We start from the raw sequence: 13,093 nt of genomic DNA, 5'->3' as shown, positions 1-13,093 counted from the left end.
TCACTGTTCAAGGTTTATTTGGCATTTTAGTTGGTATGACACTTGGATAGTTGGCTGTATTATTTATATGTAGACTTTTCTCTTTACATTATATGGCAATGTACACTAATCTGATACATATGTTACACAGAATAAGATCTTTTGGAACAGTTATGCACAAGACATGCAATATTGCATTTACACTGGATCCCAGGATGTGACTGATTAGAGAAAAAAAGTTGGACTCAGCATGTTCAATAAAGAAACCACAGTTATATAACACAGTGAATACACATCTAGTTTGAAGGGCAACTGTAGTGTATGCAACATTGGCAGTGGTGCCTTTCAGGAGGTGGAACTATTTCATACTAACCAGTTTAGGACCACACAAGGTAAATACCATCCAGCATCAGGATGCAGATGCAGGGTTTTATGAGCCATTACTATTTCTATCTTTAGGAAACTGATGTTTTAGTCACAGATCAGATAAAAAGGACAATATGCACATCTCCAGCTAAAATCCTGCTGTAGCCTAGACAGTGAGGGGGTATGACATTAGAAGACTTTAAAACTGCAGCTCTTTCTGGATCCCCCAAAGTGTATCTGCACTCTTCTTCAAACGGGCCTCTTCCTCAGGTGTCAGAGTCACCTTCACAACATCTGAGATTCCATTCTGTCCCAAGATGCAAGGAACACTAAGGAAGACGTCTTCTTTTATTCCATAGAGACCCTGAATACAAAATGAAAAATATTTTATGTTTTTTCTATGCATTCTGGGGTCTCCCAAGATTTAAATTAAAAAATGTTTTAAAAAAGATTTCCATTCTAAAAAAATCTAAACTATTGCTATTATCCACAGTACTTTCCAATTTTTATTGTGTAACACTTTGGTAACTCTACCTTGAGTGTGATTTCCATTTTTCCCAAAGGAAGAAAATCTGTTTCTTTTATAGTTTTCCACCCATCTCAACATAATTGAATAGTTTTTTAGTCAACAAGTTATAAAGTATCTATGTGCTGAACACAGTGCTAGTGGACATTAATCCTAAGGCTCAACCATGTTTTTCAAAAAAGAAAGTTGCAGGCACATTAATTTCTTAAGTCAATGACTGAGGAATTGCATTAATGTAATTGCTTTCTTAGAAGAAATCTTTTTAAAAAAACAGGAAATAATGGCATTTAAGGACAACATATCACTACATAGACCTACCTTAATCATGGTGGAAATTGGATGCACCCGCCTAAGATTCTTCATCATACTTTCTGCTAAATCTGCCACAGATAGGCCAATGGCCCAGGATGTGTAGCCTTTAAGTTTGATCACCTCATAAGCACTGGAGGGTAGGGAAGGGTAGGGAATGACAGGGAAGGGCAGGAAAAAGTAAGGTAGGAGAAACAAACAAAAAAAATACAAAGCTTTCACTGAACATGTGCTTCATAGTGAGTAATGCCACAAACTTGCACCAACAGACTAGTAATTCTGACCCAACAAACACTACAAATAGTTGATAGCTACTGTCAATGTTTCTTGGGTTGGGTAGTGTGTTCACAGGTTTTATTTAACTAAACAAATACAAATAAGAGCGCCTTGCCTAGACTAATCATGATTCATTATTCAATTCTATAGACTTGAGGTCCACACATGATCCCATGATTTTTAGGTTAAATAATGTCACCAAGTTGAAAACTTCCCTATTTTACAAATAGTTAATAAGTATTTACACTTTTAATACCATTATGAATCTACACATTACTTAAAACTGTATAATCATTTGAATAAAAAACTAGCTGTGCTTCTACTCACGAAGACTATAAAAGGAACCTGGATTTAAAATGTCTTATTCCGAAATGAATGAACCATATATGCTGTTGAAGTAAAGACTGAATCTCAAATAGGGTAGACTTAATCTAACTTGTTGTATCTCAGTAGTTTATAAGCACAGAAAGATTTATCATAATATAAATTGGGAATTATGGCAAAAGATAGACTGTAGCATTAATGTCTATAGTTTTTAATATCTTTACCTCTTTTTATAGTATGATCTCTAGCAAGGCTTTAGAAAATAAGTTCTCTGTCTAACAAAAAGTACTCAAATACAAATGCTATTAAACTTTTAATCTTTTAAATAAAAATAATCAAATTTAACCTTCTCTGTGGCCAAATTATGAGACATATTACCTGTCAACCACCTGTTTGTGAACTTGCTTCCACTGTTCCTTATCTGCATCAGTGCCCAAATCAGGGTGCAGATTCTTTAGGGAGACACCTGCAACATTCACTCCACTCCATACAGGCACTAAAAGAAATAGTACAAAATACATTTATTTCCATCCACCAGCCAGCAGACTAGTAATTCTGACCCTTATTCTCTTTTATCTGGGGAGGAGTACCCCTTTTTGGTAGATACTCGACTACCAATGCCCTTACTTTTAGATTTCCCTTTGTTTAGATTGTATAAAACTAAGAATTTCTGCAATATTCTAATCTACTTTCCTAACCTATTGGGATGCTTAATCCATATATATTTGAAATATAAAGATAGTATAAAATCATAAGGGAATTATCTTGGCCTAAGGAACTGAGAACTCTGCGAAAATTATACCTTTCAACTGTGATAATAATAGAATTTTTTCATCCTCTCCATTTGACTTGTCTGACCTGTTCAGGGCCAAACAGTGCAAGTCAAGTATAAACAGCTATGTTATTAAATGATTGAGCTCATCCTAAGAACTACTATCTTATTTAATGTGTCCATGGTAAGAAGTAAAATTTCATTCCCCATCCTGTATGCCAGATAAATGTCACAGAGGATGGCTAAAATCTTAACAATTCTTAGCATATAATTATACCAAAAGTAGATTTCTGGAAATCATTCTACCTTGATGAAGGGATATCTGATTTAGGCTCTGATTTAATAAAACTGCCAATTTTTTACACATCTTTTTGAAAACAAAAATAGAAAATAAGTTATACTTACCACTAGAGTCTCCATGTTCCCCAAGGACCCACCCATGACAACTTAATGGGTGAACTCCCAGCCTCTCCCCCATTAGGTAACGGAACCGGGCTGAATCCAGATTGCAACCACTTCCAATAACACGGTTTTTGGGAAAGCCGCTTATCTTCCAAGCCACATAGGTCAAGATGTCCACTATGAAGAAAACATTTAGGCAAAGATACTGGGTGAATCATTAGATGATTGGCTATTCAAGATACATGGTGGAGGCTCGCCTGCAGTCTGCTGCTGCCGGTGCCGCCACCACACCCACCGCCGCCACCACCTTTGTCTATACCTCCACCATCATCTACTTCTCTGTTGAAGGGTGCTGCAAGGCCACCGCATGCTGCTGACTGACCAGCACCAGAGCTGGAAGGTGGAGGTGGTGACCAAGGGGACCTGCTACAGGGCTCGCTCAAGGCCTCCTATCTGTAGGGGCAGCTCCCAAGTTCTAGGTCGGAACTCTGTACCAGTCCAATGACATCCTGCAACACCTGAGCTGCTCCCCTTGGGCTGTATGGGAAGGGCTTTTGGGTTGCAACCCTGGTAGGTACGGTGAATGACAGCATGGAGGATCTTGCTGCAAATACATCACCCTCATCTACACCAACTTTGGGGCAGGCAAGGAGGACTATGTGAAGGAGCTACCTAGGCACCTGAAGTCTTTTGAGACCTGTCCCAGAACCAGGGGGGCCAGGCCTTCACTGTGTGTAACATGATGATCTTTGCAGACAACAACCTGGCGGACTTGCTGCTGCTTCAGTAGGTCCTGGCCACCCGCTGCCTGGACTCCTTCTCCCTGCTCTTGGCCTTCCTGGCTCACCTCAGTGCCTAGCCCAAGCTCAAGGCCTTCCTGGCCTCGCCCCAGCACATGAACCTCCCCACCAATGGCCATGGGAAAGTGAGGGTTGTGACACTCTCAGCAGGTGGCAGAGACTGCCTGCCTCCCTTTCCTAAGGACAAATAAAATTTTTAAGAGAGAGACAAAAAAGATATATGGCTCTATATGGATCTTGATAATGATCATGGCCAATCTTCTTGCACAAGTAACTAATTTTAAAGTTCCAACTACATTCAGAAAGGTGTATCCTATTACCTTTCATGTTTTAAACTTAACTATTTTACAAAAAACACAAATCCACTCCCAGGAGGAAAGTGAAAGATGAGAAATATGTGTATACAGAATATAATACATACTCTCAGTTTTACTCTAGCTCATCTATTTTTATACAATTAAAAACCTCACCTGGATTGGAAACAACAAGCAATTTGCAGTTGGGACTGTATTTTACAACATTAGGAATGATGAATTTAAAGATGTTCACGTTACGCTGGACCAAATTAAGACGGCTTTCTCCCTCTTGTTGTCGGGCGCCAGCTGTGATGATAACCAGCTTGGAGTTTGCAGTCACACTGTAGTCTAGACAAAGGAAAACAATAATCAGGTTAAGGCCTTTAAGAGACCTCCATTACCTAGCCAACAACAGTTTTTTCCATAAACTTTTTTTGGGGGATAGTCCTATATGGTTTGTGTATGTGGCAGAAAAATGTCTCTAATACCCCCAGACTCCTCTCCTTTAGTTTTTGGAGTTTTATCACTGTGCCCCTGTGCATGGAGGAAGAGTACATCAATGCCTCCTTTGTATTTTGGTTTTAGTCACATTGTGACTTTATACAACTACTACTGGGGAGAGCTGGAAGGAATAAAACTTATTTGATTCTCATATCAAATGAGGTACATTGCCAAATTTTTGTCCACCTAAGCTCAAAGTGCATGATCTTCCACACTCCTGTTTCTACTTAAATTTAAACTTAATTGTGGTCATATCAGCCCAGGAACAAGCCTTTTTTAAAAAAAAAAAAAAAAAGCAGAAACAGCTCATTGAACGCGAGGGTTTCTGTTCTGGTCGGGTCTGTACAAGCCGGGCATACACTCAAGCAACCATGTCTAAGGGACCTGCAATTGGCATTGATCTTGGCACCACCTACTCTTGTGTGGGTGTCTTCCAGCATGGAAAAGTGGAAATAATTGTCAACGATCAGAGAAACAGAACCACTCCAAGTTATGTTAATAAACTGATGAACAGAATAGATTCAATGACTTGGAAGTATGGATCAGACTGACAAATCTCAAAGGGATGGAGGAGGGCCGGTGAGTGGAGGGGGAGAGATTAACCAAAGAACTTATATGCATACATGCACAACCCAAGGACACGGACAATGGTGTGGAGACAGACTGTGGAGGGACGTGGGAGGGGAGGAATGGGTCAATGAGGAGAAAAAGGGACATCTGTAATATTTTAAAACAAAAATAAAAAATTAAATTAATAAATAAAGCAGAAGCAGCTTTACATTTGTCAAGTACACCTTGCTTCTTGATCCCTGTGGCACAGGACAGTTAAGCCAGGGATGAAGATAATGAAGAGAGTCACCTATCAGATAAGTGGTCAATGATTTTCAAGTGACAAGGCAGATACTATTTGAGTCCATGACCAGGTCTGCTAGTGGGTGCTCATTAAGTGAAAAAGGGTCAAGCCAAGAGCAGGCTGAACAGGTTCAATTACCCTATTCTCAACATTATGTTAGTGTGCAAAAGGAAGTAGGGAAAGGAAATATATTTAATTTAAATATTTGAAGCAGTGTGGTTAAACATGGACCTATGGAGCTTTACAAATTACATTCTAATTCAGATACTTTCTATATTATTGACAAGTTGAATTTCCATTTAAACCATTTGAAATTGAAATTTCTATATTAGTAGGTAAGGAGGCAAAATTGTTCCAAGGCTCTCTTATCCTGTATAAAAAAGAAGTGTTGGAAGAGATAGGATTTTGAGCCTGATAAGGAATTAAGTCTACCAGGGACTACAATATAAACTTGTTGAAATTAACCTTTGCCAGAGACAATTTTTGGTGTTCTAAGGAAAAGGCTGCCATGTTGGAGATCCATCATCTCGCCCTTTAATTTGTCTTCCATGACATCAACAAGAGCAAGTTCATCTGCCAAGTCCTAAAAGACAAAATTTTTAGTTAAGTCAAAATTGCTTCCAAAGGTAACATCTTAAAAATAAAACATTTTCAACTACAAAAAAAATTTTTAAAAATTCAAACTTCCAAATTTTTAGTTGGGCCTGCAAAATTTCCATATTTCTCGCACAGGAGCAGGCCCCCACTTAAAAGCTGACTCACAGATGTCCCATACATAGGAAGAAGCACTGACCCTCTCTCCAACCCTCTCTCCTCACTGGAGTAATCTCTGCAAGGGCTCCACCACCCATACATGAAAACAGAACACTGGATTAGCAGTAGTTAGAATAATCTCCAATTATGTAAAAGTGATCCAGTTACTCTTTCAAATTCAGTTTTACATACTGATTTTAGGTTGTTATTCACTAAATAGGTCATATTGACCAGTATTAAGACTTGAAATTAAAAAGTGATATTCCAGATCATTCCCTGGTTATATATTTCTGTATATTAATGAACTATAACAATTTTACACACATAGATTTGTGCATTTCAAAATATTAGTGAAAAATATCCTTTCAGTTCAACCTATAAAAGTTGTTAGGTGCATCTCAGACCAGGAGCACCAACAATAGTTTTAATACAAATGGGATGGGGACTGTCATAACCAAAGAGGTTGTACTGGCTGAGCTGCAGATCTACCCCCAAATCATCTATAGTGTAATGAGTGGCCTAGCAGATACTCTTACCCACACCTAAATAGAGAGCATCACTGAAAAAGACCACAGGTGGTGTAGGAAAAACCGATGGTATCAATTTCTGATTCAGTGGGGGAAGGAATAAGAGTTGGTAAACTGGCCTTTCCTAAGAACACAAAGCAACTGTGTTGCTCTGCAACCTCTGGATAGCTTATTTCTGCTTTCAGTCCCTTCTCACTTTAATCCTTTTCTGTTCAGAGCCCAGAATTCATCATTTCACTCTGTATTTATTTATATTAAATTTATTGGGGTGACATTGGTTAATAAGATCATATAGGTCTCAAGTGTACATTTCTATGATTCATGATCTGTATATTGCATTGTGTGTCTGCCACTCAATCACTCTTACTAGGAACTCCAAATCTAAACTTAAAAATATTTTAATATTGTAAGCTGCCTCAATTTCTGTTTTATATAAACCAGGCTTGACTACTGTAAAAAGTGTTCTTTATTCATTCACAAGTTCTTTTTTTCTAATTAAAGTTTAGCCTCCATAACAGGTCCCAAAATTGCTATCCAGGGAGGGGGCCAATGGGGATTTGCATGGGAGCAAGACTTTTCAAAAGAATAAAAATAAAAAATTAAATTAAAAAATTTTTAAATAAAATATTAAAATAGTAAATAGTAAAAAATTTTAAAGCATCCATCCCCTTTGCTGACAAAATAGATTTCCCACATCAGTGTGATTTTCATTTTACCATAGTATATATACCATTTCCCTTCAAAAATTACTTTAAAATAACTTTAGCTTATTTAAAGGCAGGGACTCTTTCATTTGTAGGCAATGTATGCATGTTAATAAAGCACAATGAATTTAAGAAACTGCGTTGCCAGCCTCATAACCTTTGGTTTTTTGTTTTTTATCTCCAATACCCTTTTGGTACAGCATATTTCAAATGTTTTTTTACATAAAGTTCTTTGAAAGGGTGTATGAACCTCAATATTTGTATATACGTTGTTATAATGCAGTTATTAGGGAGGGAGTGAAGGGATGGGTGGGGTTGGTATCCTTGGCTTTCAGAGTGATAGACTCTCACTTACCTTCATTAAGATACTGATGGCACAAGCCATGCCAACAGCACCAACCCCAACGACTGTAATCTTATTTTGGGGGCTTTGCTCTTCCTTAAGGAGATTCACAATCAGCTGGTCCTTGAGAGTTGCCATACCGGACTTAGAACCAAAAGGAATCTATGGGGGGAAAAACATGCGCTGTCATTGCACCCTCTTTAACACTTACTAACCAAAACATGTTCTGGAAAAGCTTATTGCACTTCTGTTTGAGGTACTTGCTCCTAAAATTCACAAGGGATGACTAAAAAGGGGGAGGGGGAAAAAACCCCTAAATATCGCCTAAGGCCAGAGTGGGGTCTGGCTAGGACCTTGGTGTGAGGACCCTCACCTTCGCATGGAAAAATAATATCGACGTCTGGGTGTAAGTATAGCCTCCTGCCGGCTCACTCATCTTGCTTTATTGACCCCAAGCTGGGCAGGCCTTTCCTTAAACAAGATCACTACGCGCCGTCTACTGCAGTCGCCCGGCTCCTGCCAAGGCCCTCGAGTCAAGACCGGAGGTGCTGCGAAAAGTGCCACTAACTGCCTCCCCCAAGCGGCGCGGCGGCCGCGGGCTCTGCTCATGCGCGCTCCTTTCCCCGCCCCCGAAGGGGAGGGGACCAGACCAACCTCTGGGTCCCGGGGAGCCCTCGGGCTCTATCACCCGCCCAAACCCGGAAGGTTAGCGGCTGCCCCCTCCCCCACCACCCTCCCGCTGCTCCGGGGCGCCCCGCATTTCAGAGCTGCTGGGAGGGGACCGGCGTGGTCTAGAGGTTGCTGCCTGTTGAGAGGTGGGCACCGGCCCCGCCCGCGATCAGAAAAGATTAGGAACTATCCTGCCCTTGGGGTCAGAGGGCGCCAGCTCGGAGTCAGACTTTAGATTTAGCTAGTGCTCGGGAGCACAAGAGAAGCGCGTGAAGCCTCCTGGGCCTGGCGCACGGCCAGAGCCAGACTTTAAATCCCAATACCAGAGACTCTAAACCAACCCGAAGGGAGGTGTCTGGTGTGGCTTCTGCTGTGATCTTTGTTGCAAAGGCGAGGGGCCCGGTATGAGGAAATTTTGTCAGTACAGGAAGTGCAGAAATAGCATTGAGGCCTGAGGCCAGGAATCCTAGTGTTAATACTTGATGGAACCCCCATATCCAGAGCTGGAGAGGGAACGCACCTTGGACTCTCTTAATCCGACCCAGCACTGCATTCACTGGATCTAGTTTTGACAGCGTCCCAAAGTGCAAAAATATCCGAGAGGGCTTACAGGCAAGCAGCCCAGGGTCGCCAAGCTGGGATCGGGTCTCTCCTTACAAATCACTGCTATTTCTAGACAGCTTAGTAAGATTTCTGCTCCCTGGCAGGGAGAAGGGAGGAATTCTTCCAGCAGAGACCTCCTGGCTTCACCAAACCAAGCCCTGGGCTCCAGCGCTCCCTTCAATGGGGGGACACGTGTGGGAGAGGAGCTCTGCAGAAAGAGGGTCTACTCCCCAACTCTGTCATCCACTGTGACCTTAGAGATGCCCCAACTCTCTCTCAGCTTTAGGTTCCCCCATTTGTCAAAAGAAGGGGACGGTTCCGGATGATTCTCCTCTCAATAGACCGTCTGAAAGGCGGAAGGGCTGAGACACCCTTCCAGCTCATCTTTGTATGCACCGTGCTTAGCATAGCGCCCGACAGATACATCAGTAGCTACTTAATAAATGTAATTGGCGCAAAGAGCGCCCTATAATCTACAGGCAGCGGCGGCTCCCAGAGAGCCCACCTCTCGAGAGTCCTAGGGCTAAAATGCGACCTGGGAAGGTGGTGCTCAGCGGCTTTCCGGCTTCCAGGAACCCGCCCAGGCTGCTAAGTCTTTTCTGGTTCCATGGGGTCCGGGAATCGGACCTCGAGTTCAGCGCCGTTTGCCAAGTTCCAGCCCAGAGGTATGCCCCCACCTTTTAGACCCGTCATCTCCTTGTCCTTCTGCATCAACTTGGAGTTTCCGCCCCAGGTTAGGTGCAGCCACCTCCTCGGTTCCCAGGCAGCCCAGAGGCCACAGTGCTCACTTAGAGCAAAAGCAGAGCGCGGCGGGATCCACGCCCATGCCGGGCGGGGGCCACCGACAGGTCTCCCGACTATGCTCCCGGGAAGTAGCACCTAAATCCCCAGGGAGTAACAGGTAGCGCCGGGCCAAAGAGGCCCGGGACAGCTCGCTCGCCCGCCCCATGCGGCGCAGAGCGCGCCGGGCCCTACAGTACCGGGAGTGTGCGGCAGGCGGGCGTCTGTGGCGCGCGGCGAGGATCCGGACTCGGTGGCAGCGGCTCCAATACTCGGAGCCTCGCACGGGAGGGGCCTTAAATGGAACAGTGGGGCTGACGTCAGGGGGAAGCGGGGCGGACGTGCGGGATCCCACGTGTGGGTCGAGCTGAGGGCTAGCTCCCAGATGGGCGGGGCAGTGGAGAGGCCCGGGTGGCGCGCGCAGCTAGACTGGGGACAAGGGGGCCCACCCACGTGCGCTGGCACCTATGAGGAGCGGCCCAGAGCCACTCTGCCCTCGGTCCACAAAGGCCCCTGAGGAGCCACCAGCTGGAGTCAAGCTGACCCTCAATTTCTTCTTTTGTAAAATGTGGAGATTACCCTCAGAGAAGGCTTGATTTGAATGTTCACAGCTATTTCCCAATGCCCAGAACATCTGGCACGAAATAGTTACCCAACAACTATTTGTTGAAAAAAAATTCCTAGCACAGGGTCAGTCTGTCCTCACCTAAGTCGAACGGTCTCCAAAACTTGACGCTACTTTTCCCCTTCTGCTAAACCTTCCAAGCACCTAGCATTCCAGCCACACCCAAGAACAGTCAGGGTTGTTTTTGGTTTTTATAAACCTATGTTATTTTTACCTCCACTCCAAGCCTTTGCTCAGGCTGGTTCTTTTTGCCTGGCCTGCCTTCCTCCTTCATCTCTTCTTTGAACCACCAGTCTCCGGGTACTCCCCCTAACCTCCGCACCCCACACGCCCAGAGCGTTGGTACCTCCCTCCTAGCAGCTTCCACCTCACTGGTCTGCGCATGCGTCAAACCCTCTTGCCTTAGAGGTGTGTGCTCTGCTCTCCTATCTGACAGCGAGTCTCAAGGGCATAAATGAGTGTGCTTCCTCACTGCACCTGGGGCATCACTTTAGCACTCAGCTCCAAGAAAGACCCATAACTGTGGGTTTCTTGGTTTTGAAGGGAAAACTCTAACCTCAGCTCTAGAAAAGCAGGGCACCTCTCTAGCACGTCCTAACAATTTTCCCATCACTCTAGAAGACCCAGAAACCTAGGCTCGCCCCTAAAACACGCAGCTGTCAGGGCTGAGGGTCAGCCCCAGGTTCTCCACAGGGTTCCTCAGGTCAGGGCAGATTGCAACAGTGTCTCTGGTTCCCTAGTGTTTGCAACAGTGCCCTCAATCGGTTAGGGCTGGGCCCCTGCCTGCCTGTCTACCAAAGATGACCACAGCTGCTGAGAAGAGGAGGGCAGAGCTCCGAGGGTGGAAGTTAGGCTAAGGAAACAGATAGGAACCCTCAACAGAAGGGCTCTGGGATGACCTCTGAAGATAATCTAGGCAAGGAGTTTCCTGTCCCCTAAATTAAGGCACAAAACAACAGCTTACTCCAAGTACAGCTTCCCTTTTCTTATGCAGAACAATAGCCTCTATTTAACTCTGCAAATATGAATAAAATAAGTACCACTTACTGAGCACCTCTTCCTATGTGTCAGGCAGCAAGCTAGGCAATCTCGATGCTCATCTTCACTTTAATTGTTTGTAATAGGCATAATTATTCCCCCCTTTTTTTCAGATAAGGAAACTGAAGCTAAGAGAGATTAATGACTTTGCCAAGGTCATACAACTAATAAGTGATTTCAGCGGGTACTTTAACCCCAGACTGACTTCACTCCAAAGCCTATGATTTTTTCTGTATAGGATGTTGTCCCTCCCCCATTCCTTAACCCCCACTCCACAAAGGTGAAATTATGTAGAGGGGCTCAAGCCAGTCCCAGGTTCAAAAGTTCAGTTTTCAATGAGAAGCAATAGGTATCGGTAGGTATCTCTGCCTATCTTCTTGAACTAAGAAATTGATCTTTTCCCATCACCAGGTGGGAATTTATACTACCTGCTTTCCTTAGTCTCCAGATTACAGACGATAGATCATGGGACTTCTCAGCCTCCATAATCGTCGCATGAGCCAATTCTTGACATTAATGTCATTACACACACACACACACACACACACACACACAGTTTCTCTGAAGAACTCTGACTAATACAATCCAAACAGAAAAATTTCTGTACTAAAGCCAAAGCAGAGGGAGGGACCCATGGAAAACTGGTCAGGAAACACTGTTTCAGAGGGCAAAACAGACTTCTCAACCTAAGTGTTCTTTGGGGGTGGCCTCTTTAAAAGAGAAAATCTCACAAAGAGGTGGTTTGACCAGGGTATCCCTCGCCTCAGAGAATAGGTCCTACTCAGCACTCAACACAAGATTTTCCTAAAATGGATCTGGCCAAAGAATGCTGTCCACCCAAAACACAGCGCTGACTCATTTCTCCACTCACTAAGTGTATGTCACACTCCCCCTCAAGAACATTCAATGGCTCCTCATTCCATTTTATTCCAGAATAAAATCCAAATTCCTTGGACAGGCCCACAAGGCCCTCCATGATCCAGTGCCCAAATGCCCTTTCTGGCCTCATCTCCTGTTTGCTTTATGCTTCCTATATGCCAGTCTCAATGCTACTTACCAGGTTGCCAAAATGTGCCATGTATGTCCACGTAGGCAGTTCCTTCAACCTGAATGTTTTCCCCCTCCGCCCACCCAAACCCTATATCTTCATAGGTCAAGTACTATTCCTTGGGCTTTATATTAAATTAATTCTTTTTTTTAATCCTCACTCGAGGATATTTTTTCCCGGGGGGGGGGGAGAGAGACATTGTTGTGAGAGAAACACATCGATTGGTTGCCTCCCACACACACCCGGACCAGGGATTGAGCCTGCAACCGAGGTCCGTGCCCTTGGCTGGAATTGAACTCCGGACCCTTCAGTCCGAGGGTCAGCGCTGTAGCTACTGAGCCAAACTGGCTAGGGCTAAATTAATTCTTATTGCTAGGCATCTCTTTCTCACACGAGACTGTAAGCTGCTAATAGACAGAAACTTTCTCATTTGTCTCCATATCCACAGCATATACATTTATTTGTTTAATAAATGTATTTAGAGTTATGTGCCTGCTATGTGAATAGCACTGTGCTAGGCGCCGGAGATAAAAAAATGAGTAAGACAAATTAATAAGCCTTCAAAGACTTGCCATTTAATCTTGGGGACACCAACAGCA

At 43.6% G+C, this 13,093-nt stretch overlaps 1 protein-coding gene and 1 pseudogene across 2 annotated transcripts; one reads left to right on the top strand and one right to left on the bottom strand.

The window, feature by feature from the left end:
* LDHA (lactate dehydrogenase A) lies at positions 1 to 10,145 on the bottom strand. The gene is made up of 8 exons (XM_081152903.1): positions 9,984 to 10,145; positions 7,744 to 7,893; positions 5,870 to 5,987; positions 4,225 to 4,398; positions 2,958 to 3,131; positions 2,159 to 2,276; positions 1,190 to 1,313; positions 1 to 709 (listed from the first exon to the last, which is right to left on the bottom strand). Exons 2-8 carry the CDS (start codon positions 7,867 to 7,869, stop codon positions 545 to 547), a joined length of 999 nt encoding a protein of 332 aa, XP_081009029.1. The 5' UTR covers positions 7,870 to 7,893; positions 9,984 to 10,145; the 3' UTR covers positions 1 to 544.
* On the top strand, positions 3,141 to 3,997 carry LOC308564539 (glutathione S-transferase P pseudogene; annotated as a pseudogene). Its single transcript has one exon. The product of its transcript is annotated as a glutathione S-transferase P pseudogene (transcript).
* Positions 10,146 to 13,093: the final 2,948 nt, after the last annotated feature.

This window comes from Miniopterus schreibersii (genome assembly GCF_964146895.1).
Source record: "Miniopterus schreibersii genome assembly, chromosome: 12".
Taxonomy (NCBI): Eukaryota; Metazoa; Chordata; class Mammalia; order Chiroptera; family Miniopteridae; genus Miniopterus; species Miniopterus schreibersii.
This window is presented reverse-complemented; position numbering and strand designations above follow the sequence as displayed.